This window comes from Pan paniscus, chromosome X (genome assembly GCF_029289425.2).
Source record: "Pan paniscus chromosome X, NHGRI_mPanPan1-v2.0_pri, whole genome shotgun sequence".
In the NCBI taxonomy this organism is placed as follows: Eukaryota; Metazoa; Chordata; class Mammalia; order Primates; family Hominidae; genus Pan; species Pan paniscus.
The window spans coordinates 100,745,434-100,766,452 of record NC_073272.2 but is presented as its reverse complement, the minus strand read 5'-3'; the positions used below and the strand labels follow the sequence as shown (position 1 = coordinate 100,766,452).

General features: G+C 40.3%; 1 protein-coding gene across 6 annotated transcripts in view; it reads right to left on the bottom strand.

Annotated features, from left to right (window-relative positions):
• Window positions 1-1,144: 1,144 nt before the first annotated feature.
• Window positions 1,145-21,019, bottom strand: part of CENPI (centromere protein I) — a 68,684-nt gene continuing 48,809 nt past the window's right edge. For 5 of the 6 annotated variants that reach the window (XM_034949464.3, XM_008962750.4, XM_003810404.5 and 2 more), the window contains 4 exons: window positions 19,499-19,547; window positions 19,150-19,368; window positions 5,695-5,736; window positions 1,145-4,425 (listed from right to left, as the gene is read on the bottom strand). In XM_034949464.3, the coding sequence (XP_034805355.1) occupies window positions 4,315-4,425; window positions 5,695-5,736; window positions 19,150-19,368; window positions 19,499-19,547 (421 nt within the window). In that variant the 3' untranslated portion in view covers window positions 1,145-4,314. The remainder of the gene's footprint in view (window positions 4,426-5,694; window positions 5,737-19,149; window positions 19,369-19,498; window positions 19,548-21,019) is intronic. The other variant, XM_057301086.2, reaches the window with a different exon arrangement.

The following is a 21,019-nucleotide window of genomic DNA, read 5'->3' as shown; positions in this document are numbered from 1 at the left end:
TTTTTGCATTTTGTCCAAAAAGGCTCAAGCAATCTGTTCACCCATGAAGATTCCCAAATGCAAATTATCTCAGTAAGAATTACAGAGAATCACTTTTCTAGTAAACAATTCTACTATGTTAATAAAAGTTATGTGTGACACCATAGCCTTACTTTTCTTTCCAGATCAACCCCAAGATCAAAAAGAAGGAGAAAGTATAATAAAAAGGAAAAAAATGGGCCGGGTGCTGTGGCTTACGCCTGTAATCCCAGCACTTTGGGAGGCCAAGGCAGATCACAAGGTCATGAGATTGAGACCATCCTGGCCAACATGGTGGAATCCCGTCTCTACTAAAAACACAAAAATTAGCTGGGTGTGGTGGCATGTGCCTGTAATCCCAGCTACTCGGGAGGCTGAGGCAGGAGAATCGCTTGAACCAGGGAGTCAGAGGTTGCAGTGAGCCAAGATCACGCCACTGCACTCCAGCCTGGCAACAGAGTAAGACTCCGTCTCAAAAAACAAAAGGAAAAAAATGTTAGAACTCTAATAGCAACTTTAGTATTCTTTAGTATTGAACATTAAGTCAATATTAATAATGCCACCAATTCTACACAAACACTGGGTAAAGAAAATACTTTTTTACAACTGCAATAATAAACCAAATTTTCCATTTCTTTTATCTTCTAGACATGTTTTGCACCAAAGCAAAATAGCTATTCTTTATTTAACTATTATGGTTTTTGCCATGAAGAATCTTCAAAAAATATGTTTTCAGATAACTATATTTGGTTTATTTGCACTGCCATATAATCTTAAGTGAGTTAAAAAATTAAAAGAGGGCTGGGCGCGGTGGCTCATGCCTGTAATCCCAGCACTTCGGGAGGCCGAGACGGGTGGATCCCGAGGTCAAGAGATCAAGACCATCCTGGCCAACATGATGAAACCCCATCTCTACCAAAAATACAAAAATTAGCTGGGCATGGTGGCACGTGCCTGTAGTCCCAGCTACTCGGGAGGCTGAGGCAGGAGAATCGCTTGAATCCGGGAGGCAGAGGTTGCAGTGAGCTGAGATCACGCCGCTGCACTCCACCCTGGTGACAGAGTGAGAGTCCGTCTCAAGAAAAAAAAAAAAAAGTTAAAAGAGAAATAGGCACAAAAAAAGGTATCCAGGTATGTCTAAGTATTTTATTTGTGGGGCAAAAAAAGATACCCAGGGAATCATTATTGAACAAAAAGACAAACCTAAGGGAAAAATTATTTTTCATAAATTTAAGTTTAGAAAAGTTTCTTTAATGATAAAATAATCAACTCCCTTCTCACAATGGAAAGTTCTACATGATCTTAAGGACCAAAATATCATGATCTGAAAAGCAATATGGAAAGTTATTTGCAGTACAAACTATCACATTTACTTAAAAAGCAGCTGAAGTTGCTTTTTTCCAGGTATATAGGTAACATTTCACACCATTCAATACTACCTTCCTTTTGTGAAACATTTTCTTCTGATGGCTTCCAGAATACCAGCCTCCTGATTTTTCTTCTAGGTCACTGGTGGGTCCTTCTCAGTCTTTTGCTGGTTCCTCTTCTCCTCTACTTCTCAATGCTGGCATACCTTAGGTCTCTGTCTTTTGCTACCTTCTCTTCTCTAGCTGTACTAGGTGATCTCATCCAAAGTCATGGTTATTCCCTAATGACTCCCAAATTAATTTTCTAGTCCCAAATTGTACTCTGAAGTCCAGACTTGGATATCCAATTGCCTACACAGCATTTCCAACCTAACATAGCCAAAACAGAATTTAATCTCAGAGTTCACCCAATTGACAGGTCAAAAATCTGAGTCATCCTTTACTCCTCTCCTTTTCCTCCTCATATCCAAGCTATCAGCAGACATTATCTTCTCTACTTACAAAACAGAGCCTGAATCCAACCTCTAACCCCTCCCACCTCAACATTTATCACACTTGTCCAAAACTGTTACCTAGGACACTATAATAACCTAACCAGTCTCTGCTTTCCTCTTTAATCTTCTTCAGTCTAACCTTGACATTGTAGCTCCATATTTCATAAAGGTAAATCAAATTATGTCACTCCTCTTCTCAATCTGATTGCTTACCATTTACATATCCATGCCAGGCTATAAGGACCTGGCTTTCTTCCTTATGTCACTTCTTACCATTCTTCTCTCTTAATCACTATGCTGTAACCTTACTGGCCTCTTTGTTATTCCTCAAACATGCCAAGTAAGTTAACATTTTAGGGCCTTTTCACTTGTTTTTTACCTTTGTCCAGAATGCTCTTTCCCCAAATATTTATATGACTCATATGCTTACTTCACTGGGGCCTCTGCATATGTCATCTCTTCAAACAGGCTTTCCCAAACCATCTTATCTAAAGTTTCAACCTTCTCCACATTCTGTCCCAGTGGGATTCATCCCGGGATGCAAAGATGATTCAGTATACACAAATCAGTAAATGTGATATATCATGTTAACAGAATGAAGGACAAAAGCCATATGATAATCTCAAAAGATACAAAAAAAGCATTTGACAAAATTCAACACATTGTATCCCTATTCCCTGCCCTTTCTTTATAGCATTTGATATATGTTATTGTCTGTCTTCTCCATTGGAACGTAAACTCCATAAAAACAGGTACTTTGGGCTGGGTGCAATGGCTCACACCTCTAATCCCAACACTTTGGGAGGCCAAGGCGGGTTGATCACTTGAGATCAAGAGTTCAAGTCCAGCCTGGTCAACATGACGGAACCCTGTCTCTACTAAAAATACAAAAATTGGCTGGGCGTGGTGGTAGGTGCCTGTAATCCCAGCTACTCGTGAGGCTGAGGCAGGAGAATTGCTTGAACCAGGAAGTAGAGGTTGCAGTGAGCCGAGATCATGCCTCTGCACTCCAGCCTGGGCAACAGAGCGAGACTCCATCTCAAAAAACAAAAACAAAAACAAAAACCCGGGTACTTTGTATTGGTCACAACTGTATAACCAGCACACAGAAGAGTACCTGGCACAGAGAAAGGAGCTCAATAAATATTTATTGAATCAATTAATGAGTCAATGGACAAGTGGGATTTCTAGTCTGAACGCCATCCAATAATATAGTTTAGGGTTTGTTTTTTTAAATGGGGAAAAAAAAGAACCCCAAGTATGCATCCTTAAAGACAAAAATTAATTCAGCTTGATTCTTCTCAAATGATACGAATTTTACTAGAAGGGAGAGTTATTCAATAGCATTGAGGTAATTTTTTTTTTTTTTGAGACAGAGTCTCGCCGGAGTGCAGTGGCGCGATCTTGGCTCACTGCAACCTCCGCCTCCCGGGTTCAAGCGATTCTCCTGCCCCAGCCTCCTGAGTAGCTGGGACTACAGGCACGTGCCGGCATGCCCGGCCAATTTTTTGTATTTTTAGTAGAGACAGGGTTTTACCATATTGGCCAGCCTCATCTCGAACTCCTGACCTCATGATCCACCCACCTTGGCCTCCCAAAGTGCTGGGATTACAGGCGTGAGCCACCACGCCCAGCAGGCAAAATTTTATAGTACATTTTCAGCAAGATATTCTAGCTATTATTAACTTTTTTAAAACTTCAGAATTCCTTCTGAAAGTAAAATTTCAGTTATTTAGTCCTTACACTTAAAAACTGAAGCTACAGACACACACATACACGCACACATACATATATACATATACAATACACACAAACAAAATAGAGCAGTTCCATGAAATCAGACATATACGGGAATATCTTGATTACCCAACAAATCCTCTCCCCTTCCTTCCCTCATCAAATTGCTATGATTGAAGGCCCAGGAAGTTACCAACTACTTAGGGCTTTTAGAGTCATACATGTTGCATCCTGTTAACTTGGTGTTGGTGCTGTTGCTCACAGTAAGAAAAATGGCAATATCCCCAGAGACAGCAAAGTATTTTGCATGTTTATGTCTGTGAGTTAACTGTCACCACATATTGCCTGCTGTCTTCCATCAATGCAGCTCATAGTACCCAAAAATGTGAAAAAATCCTACCACGAAACAGATGTGTCTTTTTACATACAATTTGGTAGAACGCAGAGCCTGATGATGAAGGGGTCATTTTTCACTGGTAGGCTAAAAAAATCTAAATTTTGAAAAATCAGTTAGGCACACCAAGGCTCTCCTAAGCCATGAACAGAAGGCCAGTCTGAGTACTCCTTGACGATGGCAGTCTGTCAGTGAAATGAAAATGGGAACTCAAGATGAGCCACTTTGCTCTAGCAATGAGGATTGAGTTTAGTCCAGTATGTTCAGTTTATGTCAACATTCATTTAATATTGATTGTTGCAGTTTATGCCCTCTGCTCTGGGAACGGATGATGAACACTACTTCTTATAAAAAGTTTCAAGCCTTGTAACCCCTGTGAAAATAAATAGTCCAAATACCAGCTCCATTTCTTTCCCTGCAGGCACAGAAAAAGGAAAATTACTTATCGAATATTTTACTATGCTCTTTCTCTATTTCCTCCTCTTTCCCTAGGAAGAGTTTGCAGCATCCCACATGCACATATCAAAATTAGTTCGGGGAGGAAATGAGCTCAGTCACTAAGTAACATTTAAACCAGAAAGTACCCAATTCCAAGGGCTAAACGTCCATTTTATTATGTTGGCAAAGAAATTTAAGTACTGTGCAATGGAAATGTGTCATCATTCTCACACTCTAGGAGATAACATAGGAGCAGATATTATTATATTACTGCCTATATTAAATGTGTAAATAGCAGTTTTTCATAATGAGATAATTATATATATATACATATATATATATATATATTTTTTTTTTTTTGAGATACGGTTTTGCTCTGTTTGTTGCCCAAGCTGGAATGCAGCAGTGATCACAGCTCGTTGTAGCCTCGACTTCCCAGCCTCAAGCAATCCTCCTGCCTCAGCCTCCCAAGTAGCTGGGACCACAGGCACGCGCCACTATGCCTGGCTAATTTTTTAAAATTTTAGTACAGGCATGGTCTTGCTATGTTGCCCAGGCTGGTCTCAAATTCCAGGCCTCCGGGTGCGGGGGCTCACATCTGTAATCGCAGCACTTTGGGAGGCCAAGGCGGGCAGATCACTTGAGGTCAGGAGTTTGAGACCAGCTGGCCAACAGGGAGAAACATCTTCTCTACTAAAAAATCAAAAATTAGCCAGGCGTGGTGGTACACACATGCAATCCCAGCTTCTCAGGAGGCTGAGGCAGGAGAATCACTTGAACCCGGGAGGCAGAGGTTGCAGTGAGCCGAGATTACACCACCGCACTCCAGCCTGGGGGACAGAGGAAGACTCCTTCTCAAAAAAAATAAAATAAAATAAAATCCAGGCCTCAAGAGATCCTCCTGCCTCAACCACTCCAAGTGCTGGGATTGCAGGCATGAGCCACAATGCCCAGCCTATGTATGGCTTTGTTACACCAGTAACAAATCATACTTTATTTCATTACAATCATACTTTATATACATGCAACTGTAACTATCAAAAGTTATATCCTAGATAAGACTAGAAAGAATAAGTGCCAATAAATTCACATTAAAGTCACTGGAATGAATTTGGAAGGCAAACACTTCATTTTGACTTTGTGGAGGCAGCAGGCTTAAGGTTTGGAAAAAAGGAAAGGTATAAATTCTCTTGATGAAATTAAGCTGTATGAAATCCCTCAACATGATGAAAGTAAATTTATTTACCCGAATAGAGCTCACATTTACTGTCCTTTCTTCTGGGCTTTCCTTAAAAACAAACAAACACAAAACAAAACAAAGCAAAACAAAAAAGAAGTGGGGAGATATGGTGATAGAAATACTTGGTTAGTACAAATCATCAGAAAATTAAGATGGCAATTCACTTGCTCATTTGCAAAGTTCTATTCCTACCATCACTCTTGGATTCCTTTCAAATATCCATCAGCTTTAAGAAATAACATTTTAAAAATTATTGCTAAGTGAAAACTCTTAAACTATGTAAAACAGGCCGGGTGCAGTGGCTCATGCCTGTAATCTCAACACTTTGGGAGGACAAGGCGGGCAGATCTCTTGAGACCAGGGGTTCAAGATCAGCCTGGTCAACATGAGACCTTGTCTCTATTTAAATAAATAAACTATGTATAACACAATGCCTTTTTAACAGAATTGTTATGATGATTAAAATAGTTGTTTCAGATGTAGGCAGGTTTTTATCATATATCATTTTTATAAACATAAGATAGTAAATATAAACAAAATGGTGAAAGTACTTCTAAAACTTCATATTCAGAGTAAACCCCTCTATTCAGAGTACAACTCCTCTGAGTTGTGGGATGTCTGTATTTTTTCACACATCATCCTCTGTGCCATAGAGTGTTGGTTATGTACCATTTCTTTTTTCTTTTCACTGACACATAATAATTGTACATATCTATGTGGTACAGTGCAATGTTTCAATATGTGTATACTTTGTTTAATGATCAAATCATGGTAATTAGCATATCTATCACTGTAAACATTATTTCTTTGCTGTGGGAACATTCAAAGTCCTCTCTTGGCTATTGGAAATATACAATACATTTCTTAAAGGAACTAAAAGCTAGGCTGGGCATGGTGGCTCACATCTGTAATCCCAGCACTTTGGGAGGCTGAGGCAGGTGGATTATAAGGTCAAAAGTTCGAGACCAGCCTGGCCAATGTGGTGAAGCCCCATCTCTACTAAAAAAAAAAAAAATACAAAAATTAGCCAGGCATGGTGGCGTGCACCTGTAATCCCAGCTACTTGGGAGGCTGAGGCAGGAGAAATGCTTGAACCTGGGAGGCAGAGGTTGCAGTGAGCCGAGATAGTGCCACTGAACTCCAGCCCGGGCAACAGAGCAAGATTCCATCAAAAAAAAAAAAAAAAAAAAAAAGAACTAAAAGCTAAGGGTGCTGGGGTCTCAATTATGTAAAGCTAACTACTTTTGGCTCCTGCTTCAGGAAAGTCCATTAACAAGTATGAATCACTGCTTCTGCCCTCCCTCCCTCCAAATCATTGGGTTTTTGAGGATTACAACAATGCTCCAATATTGTCTCCAGATTTTTTCCCCAAGCTGCTGACATCCATCCTGCAAAGTCTGATTCTGGCAGTCTGCCTGTGCACACTCCAATAGCAAATGACAAATATGCCATGATTCCTACCTGACTGACAATGATCACAACGATGTATCTGATCTCTTAGAAGCAGGAAAGTGAACAAAAAGTTTTTGAAATTGATGAATATACTACTCACTGATGAATTCCATATTCTATTTATTTCTCTAGCTTGAACATCTCTTCTGAACACCAAGCCCCAACTGACTACTTACATTTTTTTCTTGGATATCTAACAAGCATCTCAAATTTAAGCAGGTCAAACAGAACTTGATTCTCAAATTGTCCTCCTCACAAAACAAAATAACCTCTCCTGTTCTCTCATCAGTATTCCTCTTAATAATAAATGGAACCACCATCAACCCAACTGCTCAAGTCAAAAAACCAAAGAGTCAGCCAGGTGCGGTGGCTCATGCCTGTAATCCCAACATTTTGGGAGGCCGAGGCGGGTGGATCACCTGAGGTCAGGAGTTCGAGACCAGCCTGGTCAACATGGTGAAACCCCGTCTCTACTAAAAATACAAAAAAATTAGCTGGGCACGGTGGCAGATGCATGTAATTCCAGCTACTTGGGAGGCTGAGGCAGGAGAATCACTTGAACTCGGGAGGCGGAGGTTTCAGAGAGCCAAGATCATGCCATGGCACTTCAGCCTGGGCAACAAGAGCAAAACTCCATCTCACAAAGAAAAAAAAGGCCAGGCGCGGTGGCTCACACCTGTAATCCCAGCACTTTGGGAGGCTGAGGTGGGCTGATCACGAGGTCAGGAGATCAAGACCGTCCTGGCTAACACGGTGAAACCCCCTCTCTACTAAAAAATACAAAAAATTAGCCAGGCGTGGTGGCGGGTGCCTGTAGTCCCAGCTACTCGGGAGGCTGAGGCAGGAGAATGGCGTGAACCTGGGAGGCAGAGCTTGCAGTGAGCCGAGATCGCACCACTGCACTCCAGTCTGGGCGACAGAGCGAGACTCTGTCTCAAAAAAAAGGGTCATTTTCTCATTCCCACTTCCAATCAAACTATCATCAAGTCCCATCTGTTCTACCACTGCAATATACCTCAAAGCAGTCCATTTCTGTCAATTTCCATTACTACCCCTTTCATACAAATCACTGTCAATATCTCTTGTCTAGACTTCAGCAGTAGCCACCTAATTGGTGTTCCTGTTTCCACTCGAGCCTCTTCTTATAACCCCATACTCCATAAAGAAGCCAAAGTGATCTCTATTGGCCAGGCATGGTGGCTCATGCCTATAATCCCAGCACTTTGGGAGGCCGAGGCAGGTGGATCGCTTGAGGTCAGGAGTTCAAGACCAGCCTGACCAACATGGCGAAACCCCGTCCCTACTAAAAATACAAATATTAGATGGGCTTGGTGGCGCAAGCCTGTAATCCCAGCTATTTGAGAGGTGAAGGCATGAGAATCACTTGAACCTGGAAGGCGGAGGTTGCAGTGAGCTGAGATCATGCCACTGCACTCCAGCCTGGGTGCCAGAGCGAGACACTGTCTCAAAAAAAAAAAAAAAGTGATCTCTATCACATCAACTCAGACCACTTTACAACCCTACTTAAAAATCATTCCAGCCAGGCGCGGTAGCTCATGCCTGTAATCCCAGCACTTTGGGAGGTTGAGGCAGGTGGATCACCTGTGGTCAGGAGTTCAAGACCAGCCTGGTCAACATGGTGAAACTCCGTCTCTACTAAAAATACAAAAATTAGCCAGGCGTGGTGGTACGTGCCTGTAATCCCAGATATTCGGGAGGCTGAAGCAGGAGAATCGCTTGAACCCAGGAGGCGGAGGTTGTGGTGAGCGGAGATTGCGCCATTGCACTCCAGCCTGGGCAACAAGAGCAAAACTCTGTCTCAAAAAAAAAAAAAAAAAAAAAAAAAAAAAAAAAAAAAAAAGCCATACTGCCCAAAGCAATTTACAGATTCAATGCTATTCTTGTTAAACTAACAATAACGTATCCATCAACAGATGAATGGATAAAGAAAATGTGGTAGATATACACAATGGGATATTATTCAACCATACAAAATAATGAAATTCCGTCATTTGTGGCTAGATGGATGGAAGTGGAGTACATTATTGTAAATGAAATAAGCCAAGCACAGAAAGACAAACATTGCATGTTCTCCTGCATATGTGCGAGCTAAAAAAGTGGTTCTCATGGAGGTAGACAGTAGAATGATGGTCATTGGAGGCTGGGAGAAGCGGGTGGGGGACAGGTATGAAGAGAGGTTGGTTAATGGGTCCAAAATACAGTCAGATAGAAGGAATAAGTTCTAGTGTTTAATATCACAGTAGTGTGACTATAAGTAATAATTTATTGTATATTTCAAAGTGGCTAGAAGAGATTGGGGATGTTCTTAACATGAAAAAATGGTAAGTGTTTGAGTTGATAGATATCCCATTTACTCTAACTTGATCATTATATATTGTATGCTGTATCAAAATATCATACGAATACCCCATATTAAAAAAAATGAAACAACCAAAAAAAAGTCCTTTTTTTTTTTTTTTTGAGACAAGGTCTCACTCTGTCACCCAGGCTAGAGTTCAATGGAGCAATCACAGCTCACAGCAACCTTGACTTCCTAGGCTCATGTAATCCTCCCACCTCAACTTCCCAAGTAACTGAGAGCACAGGTGCATGCCACCAAACCCAGCTAAGTTTTTAAAATTTTATGTAAAGACAGGATCACACTATATTGCCAAGGCTGGTCTCAAACTCCTGGGCTCACGCAATCCTCCCACCTTGGCCTCCCAAAGTGCTGGGATTACAGGCATGCATCACAGTGCCCAGCCCCAGTGTCCTCTCTTGCTTGTTACTGATCTAGGGTCAATTTACTCCACCTCTTTGAGTTAAGCTTCTTCTCCTGTAAAACAGGGATAGTGATAACTAGTTTAGAGGCCTAACACATATATGTATATTATAGTCCAAGTCTGGTGAGTCATAAGTCTTCAATAATTGTTAATTCCTGGCCATAATAAAAAAAGTTAAAAAATAGATGTTGGCATGGATGCGGTGAAAAGGGAACCCTTCTACACTGCTGATGGGAATGTAAAATAGTACAACCACTATGGAAAACAGTGTGGAGATTCCTTAAAGAACTAAAAGTAGAACCACCATTTGATCCAGCAATCCCACTACTGGATATCTACCCAGAGGAAAAGAAGTCATTATACAAAAAAAGGCACTTGTGCATGCATGTTTATAGCAGCAGAATTCGCAACTGCAAAAATATGGAACTAACCCAAACACCCATCAATCAACGGGTGGGTAAATAAACTGTGGCATATATATATACGATGAAATACTACTCAGCCATAAAAATGAATGAATTAATGGCATTTGCAGCAATCTAGGTGGGACTGGAGACTATTATTCTAAGTGAAGTAACTCAGGAATGAAAAAAAAAACATCGTATGTTCTCACTCATAAGTGGGAGCTAAGCTGTGAGGATGCAAGGGCATAAGAATGACACAATGGACTCTGGGGACTTGGGGAAAGGGTGGGAAGGGGGTGAGGGATAAAAGACTACAAATTGGGTACAGTGTATACTGCTCGGGTGATGGGTGCACCAAAATCTCACAAATCACCACTAAAGAACTTACTCATGTAACCAAATAGCACCTGTTCCCCAAAAACCTATGGAAATAAAACATTGAAAATAATAAATAAATAAACAAATAAATAAATAATTGTTAATTATTTTTCCCTTTTAGCAATAAATCAATCTTCCTGAGGCTATTCCTTTCACCTTCCAGATGGGAATAATGGTGCCTAACCTTACAACCTCACAGGACTGCTTTGATAATCAAAGAGTCAATGTATATTGTGGTACTTAAAAAAAGAGGATAAGGCGGGAGCAGTGGCTCACACCTTAATCCCAGCACTTAGGGAGGCCAGAGGATCACCTGAGGTCAGGAGTTCAAGACCAGCCTAACCAACATGGTGAAACCCATCTCTACTAAAAACACAAAAATTAGCTGGGTGTGGTGGCGGGTGCCTGTAATCCCAGCTACTCAGGAGGCTGAAACAGGAGAATTACTTGAACCCAGGAGGCAGAGGTTGCAGTGAGCCAAGATCATGCCATTGCACTCCAGCCTGGGTGACGAGAGTGAAACTCTGTCTCAAAAAAAAAGAAAAAAAAAAAGAGGATAAGTTATTAAACAAAGGCAAGGCAAAACATTAGCATCATCATAATAATTATTATCATTGCAAATATTTATGACTGCACTTGACTCACTTGTCTTCATGAAGTTCAACATTACATCATAAAAGTCTTACATGACAATCTAGCCTGAGCTATTTTCCAAACTAAACTGGTCACTTATATGCTTTAACATTTTTTCTTCAATAGTCAAATCTGTTTGTTTCCAAGAATCTATAAGACTTGTAAAAAGAGTTTTTGGTTGCCTTTCCTGAATTTAGTAAGCCTGTGTGCTATAGAGGGTTACAAAACAAAAAAAGTACCCAGTAATGTGTAAAAGGGAATTTTTATCCATCACCAAACAGGATTTATTCTAAGAATGCAAGGTTGGTTAAACATATGAACCTCAATTAATGGAATATACCATATCAGCAGAATAGAGGACAAAAACCACAAAACCATGTTTATAGATGCAGAAAAATGGTTTCACAACATCTAACACCCATTCATAATAGAAAACATTCGGCCAGGTGTGGTGGCTCACATCTGTAATCCCAGCACTTTGGGAGGCCGAGGTGGGCGGATCACCTGAGGTCAGGAGTTTGAGACCAGCCTGGCCAACATGGTAAAACCCCATCTCTACTAAAAATACAAAAATTAGCCGGGCGTGGTGGCGGGTACCTATAATCCCAGCTACTTGGGAGGCTGAGGCAAGAGAATTGCTTGAAACCGGGAGGTGGAGGTTGCAGTGAGCCAAGACTGCACTACTGCACTCCAGCCTGGGCAAGAAGAGCGAGATTCCATCAAAAAACACCACTCAACAAACTGGAAATAGAAGGGCAGTTCCCCAACCTGACAAACGACAAAGTGAAATGTTTCTCCCTACGATTAAGTGGCCATTCTTGCCATTTTTTTTGACATAGTACCTGAGGTTCTAGGCAGTACAATTAGCAAGACAAAGAAAAGGCATTCAAATTTAAAAGGAAAAAACAAAACTTCTCTATTTGCAGAAGACATAATCTTGTATATGGAAAATCCTAAGGAATATACCAAAAAGCTATAAAAACTAATAAATGCGTTCAACATTATGAGATATAAGATCAATATACGGGTGCAGATCAATTGCATTTCTATATAATAGCAATAAGCAATCCAAAACTGAAATTAAGAAAAATATTCCATTTATGATAACATCAAAAAACACAGTACTTAGGAATAAATTTAGCCAAAGAAGTATAAAATTTATAATCTGAAAACTGCAAAACATTGTTGAAAAAACTGAAGACCTACATAAATGGAATGACATATGATGTTCATGCATTGGAAGACTTAATATTATTAAGATGGCAATACTACCCAAATTTCTACAGATTACAAGCCATTATCTATCAGAATCGCAGCTGGATCCGTTTTTTGTTTTGTTTTGTTTTGTTTTGTTTTTTTAGACAGAGTTTTGCTCTTTCGCCCAGGCTGGAGTGAAGTGGCACGACCTCAGCTCACCGCAACCTCCGCCCCCCGGGTTCAAGCGATTCTCCTGCCTCAGCCTCTCGAGTAGCTGGTAGCTGGGATTACAGGTGCGTGCCACCACGCCTGGCTAACTTTTGTATTTTTAGTAGAGAAATGCCCAACATTTCACCATGTTGGCCAGACTGGTCCTGAACTCTTGACCTTAGGTGATCCACCCATCTCAGCCTCTCAAAGTGCTAGGATTACAGGTGTGAGCCACCATGCCCGGCCTGGATTCTTTATAGAAATTAATAAGCTGGTCCTAAAATTCATATGGAATTTCAAAGAACCAACAATAGCCAAAACAATCTTGAAAAAGAAGAACAAGTTGGGGAACTCACATTTTCTGATTTCAAAGCTTACTACAAAGCTATACGGATCAAGACAGCATTTACTGGCATGAGGATAGACATATAGATCCATAAAATAGAATTAAGAGTCCATACATCTATGGTCCATTGATTTTAGACAAGGGTGCCAAGACATTTTAATGGGAAAGAGTAGCCTTTTCAACAAATGGTGTGGGTACATTTGTGTACTCACACACACAAAAATGAAGTTGTATACTTAAATCACAACATATACAAGAGATAAAATTGATTTAAAAAACCCAAATATAAGAGTTAAAACTATAAAATTCTCAGACAAAACAGAGGAGTAAATCTTTGTAACCTTGGGTTAGGCAGTGATTTCTTAAGCTCTGACAACAAAAGCATAAGCAATAGGAAAAAAAAGTGAAATTTCATTTCATCAAAATTAAAAACCTTTGTAAATAAAAAGACATTAACAAAAAAGTGAAGACAACCCACAAAATTGGAGAAAACTTTTGCAAATTACATATTTGATAAAGGATTTGTATCTAGAATATAAAAAGAACCATTATAACTTGATAATAAAATCACAAATAAACTCATTAAAAAATGAGCAAAGGGCCAGGCATGGTGGCTCACACCTGTAACCCCAGCACTCTGGGAGGCCAACCTGGATGGACCATTTGAGCCCAGGAGCTCCAGACCAGCCTGGGCAATATGGTGAAACCCTGTCTACAAAAAACGGTCAGGAGTGGTGGCGTGCGCTTGTAGTCCCAGCTACTCAGGAGGCTGAAGTGGGAGAATCAATTGAGCTCTGGAGTTCAAGGCTTCAGTAAGCTGTGATTGTGCCACTGGCCACTGCCCTCCATCCTGAGCTACAGAACGACCGTCTCAAAAAAAAAAAAAGAACAAGAAATATAAAAACTTTTTTAAAAATTTAAAATGAGCAGAGTCTGATAGACATTTCTCCAAAGAAAATATATAAATGTTCAATAAGCACATGAAAAGATGCTAAACATCAATAGCTACCATGCAAATGCAAATCAATACCACAATGAAATACCATTTCACACTTCCAGGATGGCTAGAACCAAAAAAACAGATAAAAAGTGTTAGGAAAGAGGTGGAGAAAATGGAACCCTCACATACTGCTGATGGGAATGTGAAATGGTGCTGCTACTTTGGAAAACAGTCTGGAAGTTCTTCCAGTGGTTAAACATAGAGTTACCATATGATCTAGTATTCCCACTCTTAAGTATATATACCAAAGGTATATATACCCAAGAGAAATGAAAACATATGTCCACACAAAACCTTTTACAAGAATACTTATTCATAATCACCAAAATGTGAAAATAACAAAAATGTCCATCAATTGATAAATGAATAAAATGTGTCATATCTATATACAGGAATATTATTTATCAGTAAAAACAAATAAAGTACTGATACATGCCATAAGATAGCTGAATGTTGAAAACATATGCTAAGTGAAAGAAGCCAGTCCGGGCACTGTGGCTCATGCCTGTAATCCCAGCACTATGGGAGGCCAAGCAGATTACCTGAGGTCAGGAGTTAGAGACCAACCAGCCTGGCCAACATGGTGAAACCCTGTCTCTACTAAAAATACAAAAAATTAGCAGGGCATGGTGACACATGCCTCAGAAGGCTGAGGCAGGAGAATCGCTTGAACCCAGGAGGCAGAGGTTGCAGTAAGCCGGGATGGCACCACTGCACTCCAGCCCAGGCGACAGAGCAAGACTGTCTCAAAAAAAGAAAAAGAAAGAAGCCAGTCACAGAAGACCACATATTGTGTGATTTCATTGATTTGAAACTTCTAGAGGCCGGGCCGGGTGGGTCACGCCTGTAATCCCAGCACTTTGGGAGGATGAGGCTGGTGGATCACGAGGTCAGGAGTTCGAGACCAGCCTGACCAACATGGTGAAACCCCGTCTCTACTAAAAATACAAAAAAAATTAGCCAGGCATGGTGGCACGTGCCTGTAATCCCAGCTATCGGGGGCTGAGGCAGGAGAATAGCTTGAACCCGGGAGGCGGAGGTTGCAGTGAGCCAAGATCGCGCCATTGCACTCCAGCCTAGACAACAGAGCGAGACTCCATCTCAAAAAAAAGAAACTTCTAGAATAGGCAAATACATAGATATATAAAGTAGATTAGTGTTTGCTTAAGACTGGGAGGTGGGAGGCCCTGGGGAATGATCGCTAAGGGGTGTGATGTTTCTTTTGGGAATGATGAAAATGTTCTAAAATTGATGATGGTGATGGATGCACAGCTCTACGAACAAACTAAAAGCCATTGAACTGTATATTTGTTTTCTGTTGTTCTTGTTTTTTTTTTTTTTTTTTTTTTTTTTTGAGATGGAGTCTTGCTCTGTCACCTGGGCTGGAGTACAGTGGTGCCATCTCGGCTCACTGCAACCTCTGCCTGCTGGGTTCAAGCGATTCTCATGCCTCAGCCTCCTGAGTAGCTGGGACTACAGGCACGTGCCACCACGCCCGGCTAATTTTTTTGTGCTTTTAGTAGAGACGGGGTTTCCCCATGTTGGCCAGGCTGGTCTCAAACTCCTGACCTCAAGTGATCTGCCCGCCTTGGCCTCCCAAAGTGCTGCGATTACAGGCGTGAGCCACCCCGTGCCTGGCTTCATCATACTATTCTACCTTTGTTATGTTTGACATTTTCCATAACAAAAGGTAGATTTTTTTTTAAAGTAACAAGGTGCTAATGCTACGGTAATGAGTTACAAGGCCAAAATATAGAAGATGATAACCCAAAGAAGTAAGTCTAATACTCAAAATCACTTTTGGCCTGAGGGAATTTGCCAATCCAGAGGAATTTGCTACCAAAGTGAACTGTACTTCCACGGTCTCAAAGAACTAAGGTAATTAAATTCAGAGCACAGGGTTTTCCAAAATTGGGAACTCTTATAAATCATGCCCCACTTTAAACTTGGAAACCCAATGGGCTATACCTTCAAGATAAGACATAACCAGAAGTAAATTAGTCCTCTCACAAGCTTGCAGTCTAACCTCCTATAGTTCAGGGAATCTCAGACACAGAACTTGGATTAGGGTAGTACCAGACAAAGAACACCACTGGGTACCAGTGAGAAGCAAAGAAAAGTCCTCTGTGCAGAAATATATCATTTCAGTGTTCAAATTATTTCTATAAAATAATATTCCAAGTATCCAGCACATCGTCAAAGATAACCAGGCACACAAAGAAACTAAGCAGTATGAGGAAGAAGCACACACGCACACGCACACACACACACACACACACACACACACACACACACAAAAGCAGGCAACAGAAACAGACATTCAAAAACTTCAGACATTGGAATTATCAAATACAGATTATAAAACAATGCTTACTAAGTTTAAAGAAAGGAAAACACTGGATGGAAAAAACAAAAAGCAATAGAAATGGTTATCTCAAGGCAGAAGATGGTAAAAGATGGAAGAGGAAAGGACAGAAGTGAGATTTTCATAGTATAGAATTATGTAAATTTTTACATATTTCAAAATAAAATTAAATAAAAAAAAAAAGCAGCCAGGCACAGTGGTGCACACCTTTAATCCCAGCACTTTGGGAGACTGAGGCAGGCATCTCGCTTGAACTCAGGAGTTTGAGACCAGCCTGGACAACATGGCGAAACTCCATCCCTACAAATACAAAAAAACTAGCCAGGAGCGTTGGCGCATGCCTGTAGTCCCAGCTACTTGGGAGGCAGAGATGGGAGGATCACTTGAGCCCCCGAGGTCAAGGCTGTAGTGAGCCGAGATTGCGATACTGCACTCCATCCTGGGGGACAGAGAGTGAGAATGACAACTTGTCTTAAAAAAAAATAATAATAAGGCAATCTGTAAAACATGAAAACAAACAGAAACAACAAATGTACCTAACTGCATGTAAAATACAGTATGTGCACCTTACATTTGTAGAAGGATTTAGTGCAGGGGGAAAAACACCTGCAAACATTTAAAATTTCATCTAGTAGCCTCATATTAGTAGTAACATTAATATTATTAATTTGACACAGGTTATTGTATATTGTATGATAAATCAAGTTATTATGAAGGTAAGAAAAGAGAAAAAGACAAGAAATATCAGAAAATCACTATAATGTTTCTGAAATTCTTCTACGTAGTTAAAAAATATAATTCTTATTCAAATATTCTAATCAATCAATATGGTTTCAGAGGCTTATGTATTATTTTCCTCAGCATCTAGTCCTTGACTACATTTCAGAACCTCATCTCCTATCATGTTATAGTCTAGCCCAGTGGCTCTCAACTCTTGTTGTATATCAGAACTATTTAAAAGGTGGGTCCTGAATGTCACCCTAGAGTTATTAAATCGGAGTCTCAGCATGGGAGCAGCCAAGGATGTACACTTTGAAAAAGCACCACTGGCCGGGCGCAGTGGCTCATGCCTATAATCTCAGCACTTTGGGAGGCCGAGGCAGGCAGATCACCTGAGGTCAGGAGTTCAAGACCACCCTGGCCAACATGGCAAAACCCTGTCTCTACTAAAAATATAAAAATTAGCCAGGCGTGGTGGTGGGCACTTGTAATCCCAGCTATTCGGGAGGCTGAGGCAGGAGAATTGCTTGATCTTGGGAGGCAGAGGTTGCAGTGAGCCAAGATCGCACCACTGCACTCTAGCCTGGGCGACAGAGCGAGACTCTATCTCAAAAAAAAAAAAAAAAAAAGAAGAAGCACCACTGACAATTCTGCTGCTCAGCCAGTGTAGAATCACTGCTCTAGCCCTACAATTCTACCTCATGTTCCTCAAACATGACAGGCTCTAACACAGCGTTCAGCCAACCACGGCCCAAAGCCCAAACTCTAGCTCAACACCTGGTTTTGTAAATAAATTTTTTACTGGAATACAACTATAGCCATCTGTTTATGCTTTGTCTACAGCTGCTTTCATGCTACAATGATAAAGTTGAGTACTCTTGACACAGACCACGTGGCCTGTAAAATCTAAAATATTTACAATCTGGCCCTCTACAAGAAAAGTCTGCTGACTTCTGTTCTATCTTTGCTCTGCATCTTTGTACTTTTCCTCAAACTCTGCTCCTATCTTGACAAGCTCATGTTCGTGCTTCAAAATTCCAATCAGCATCATTTCTGCAAATCCTGAACTTAGCGCCCCTTTATATTTTTTCATCATCCTCTATACTTTCCCCTATTACATCACTTATTATTGTTTTTTCTAAGATGTCTGTTTAATGACTGCCTCCCTGACTAGATGTTAAGCTCTCTGAGGACAACACTCAGAGTGTCTTATTCACTGTAATGCCTGGTTCATTGTATACATATATTAAAATTTATTCAATGAATATCTCCCCCACCCTGCACACTTTTTTTTCATTTTGTTAGATTTCTCAATGTTCCCGTCTGTTAAGGGAATCCTGAGTCCAAATTCTTTCAGGGTATTTGTAATTCCACCCTGTTGTCTCATCCATGCATTTCAGATACCACCATTTGAGTTCTTCTCCATGTCACACACACATAATGTTGAAAGTGACAGGGCTGAGAATGAAGTCCTGAAAGGACACACACAAACATAAACCCTCCTCCACCTGCCTGCATATTGATATCAATCCATTAAATCAGCAGTCTTTGACTAAGACTCTAATTGTACTATTAACTAACCTACATTTTCTATCTTGTCTAGAAGGATTTTATGAGAGCTTCCACATCTATGAAGCGTTTCCTTACATGGCACCTCTACCCAGGCAGGACTGGACTAATCACTCCCCCATCTTTCTTACAACTGAACCTTTTCTCATTTTGCCACACTGTATTATAGTAATTTGTTTACAAGTCTGTCTCTGTTACAAGCTCAAGCTCTCTTAGAGGACAGAAACTTACTTAAATTAACTGGAATCCCTGAGCCTAGCACAATGCCCAAAATTTAGTTGTTACTTAAAAAAAATTACTAAACACACGTCTTACAATTCAGACACATTAAATTTATGGCACTTCCTATTTCTGCCACCACAGTATTAAGATACAAAATCTAAAAATTCGTTAAATACCCTTACCTGTAGCAAAAAGGAAACAGCGTAACTCAAGAAAGAAGGATGATGGACTACATTTAAACTGTTTTTATATTCAGCCACTCCAGTTTTTTCTAGGATTTCAGGGTCAACATATATTCCTTTCCCAAAGGGTTTGGACGTCCACAGGCAACCAACCATTGATGTCAAATAGTGATTAAATTCTTGATAAGTCTTGCTGCTGAAATTGAACTCTGATTTTGTCTAATGGAAAGAAATAAAAAATTGTCACTATCACCTATTCTCCCTTTCCTTCTTACTCCCATCAGGTCATATATATCTAGACTTAATTTTTAAACAACAGTGATTTAACACAGAGCTTTCTCATTCATACCTTTTGTACCAACTCATTTTTCTTTGCGGCAGTCAAATTTTTACGATATCTAACAGAAAAAACAAACAGAATGAAACATTTAACATGCCTTTGAATATAATGCCTTTGAAATGGTAAAATTTAAAAAAAACATACATTTTAAATGTAAATATATGCAAATGTGCATATACACAAATATCCAGTTGTCTAGTTAAGGATTTTATCCTTTTGTGGTACATTCTCCTCAAGTGAAAATAGAGGCTCAATAAGTTTTACACTTAAGATGTGTACTTGACTAAATAAAAAATAAGCAATGAAAAATGCTTTCAATGTTTCACTATTAAAAATGTAATAGAGTTCTCACTCATAAATGGGAGTTGAACAATGAGAACACATGGACACAGGGAGGAGAACATCACACACTGGGGCCTGTCGGGGGTCGGGGGGCAAGGGGAGGAAGAGCATTGAGACAAATACCTAATGCATGCAGGTCTTAAAACCTAGATGATGAGTTGATAGGTGCAGCAAACCACCATGGCACATGTATACCTATGTAACAAACCTGCACGTTCTGCACATGTATCCCAGAACTTAAAGTAAAATAATAAAAAAAAAATTAACAGAGGCTCAAAAGCAGTCAGTCACTGATATAGAACATGTTTTCCTAATGTAAAAAAAAAGGTGCAGCAGAAAGGATAAACAGGAAATTCTTGTCTGAGAACTATTAACAACGAATTAGTTTTTAAACATTTTAACCTTGACATAGTCCTACAAGTTATGCCAAGAAGGTCTACACTAAGCTGAGCATGGTGGCTCACGCCTGTAATCCCAGCACTTTGGGAGGCCGAGGTGGGTGGATTACCTGAGGTCAGGAGTTCGAGACCAGCCTGGCCAACATGGTGAAACCCCATCTCTACTAAAAATACAAAAAATTAGCCAGGCGTGGTGGCGGGCGCCTGTAATCCCAGCTACTCGGGAGGCTGAGGGGGGAGAATTGCTTGAACCCGGGAGGCAGAGGTTGCAGTGAGCCGAGATCATGTCACTGCACTCCAGGGTGATAAGAGCAAAACTCCATCTCAAAAAAAAAGTCTACGCTTATGGACTGAAGAAAGTAATTTCAGTCCACAAGTGAAAGAATTAGAGGAGACCAGAAATAATACTTACAGTTTCATATAATTGGCAATAGCTCCCCTTATCGCCCAGAAAATGTTATTTTTACCAGAGAAGCTACAAACACTTCAAGCAATTATCACCAAATGACTAATTTTTCCTGAAGACACAGCAATTAGAATGAACAATGCTGAGTGCAACAGTACCATTGCACAACAAGTCCTTAACTATGAATTTTTTTTTATTCTGTAGCCACAGCAGTGGAGGATTTAAAAAACACAGCTACCATGGCCCCATATTGGAAGGTCATGTCCAAAAGCAAGCCACATTTCCTATTTCCAGAGGCCCTGGCAGAAGACGAGTAGGAATATTTATTGTATTATAGCTGAAAGAGGAAGAGAGAATTATAATACACTGTTTCATAAAATGGTA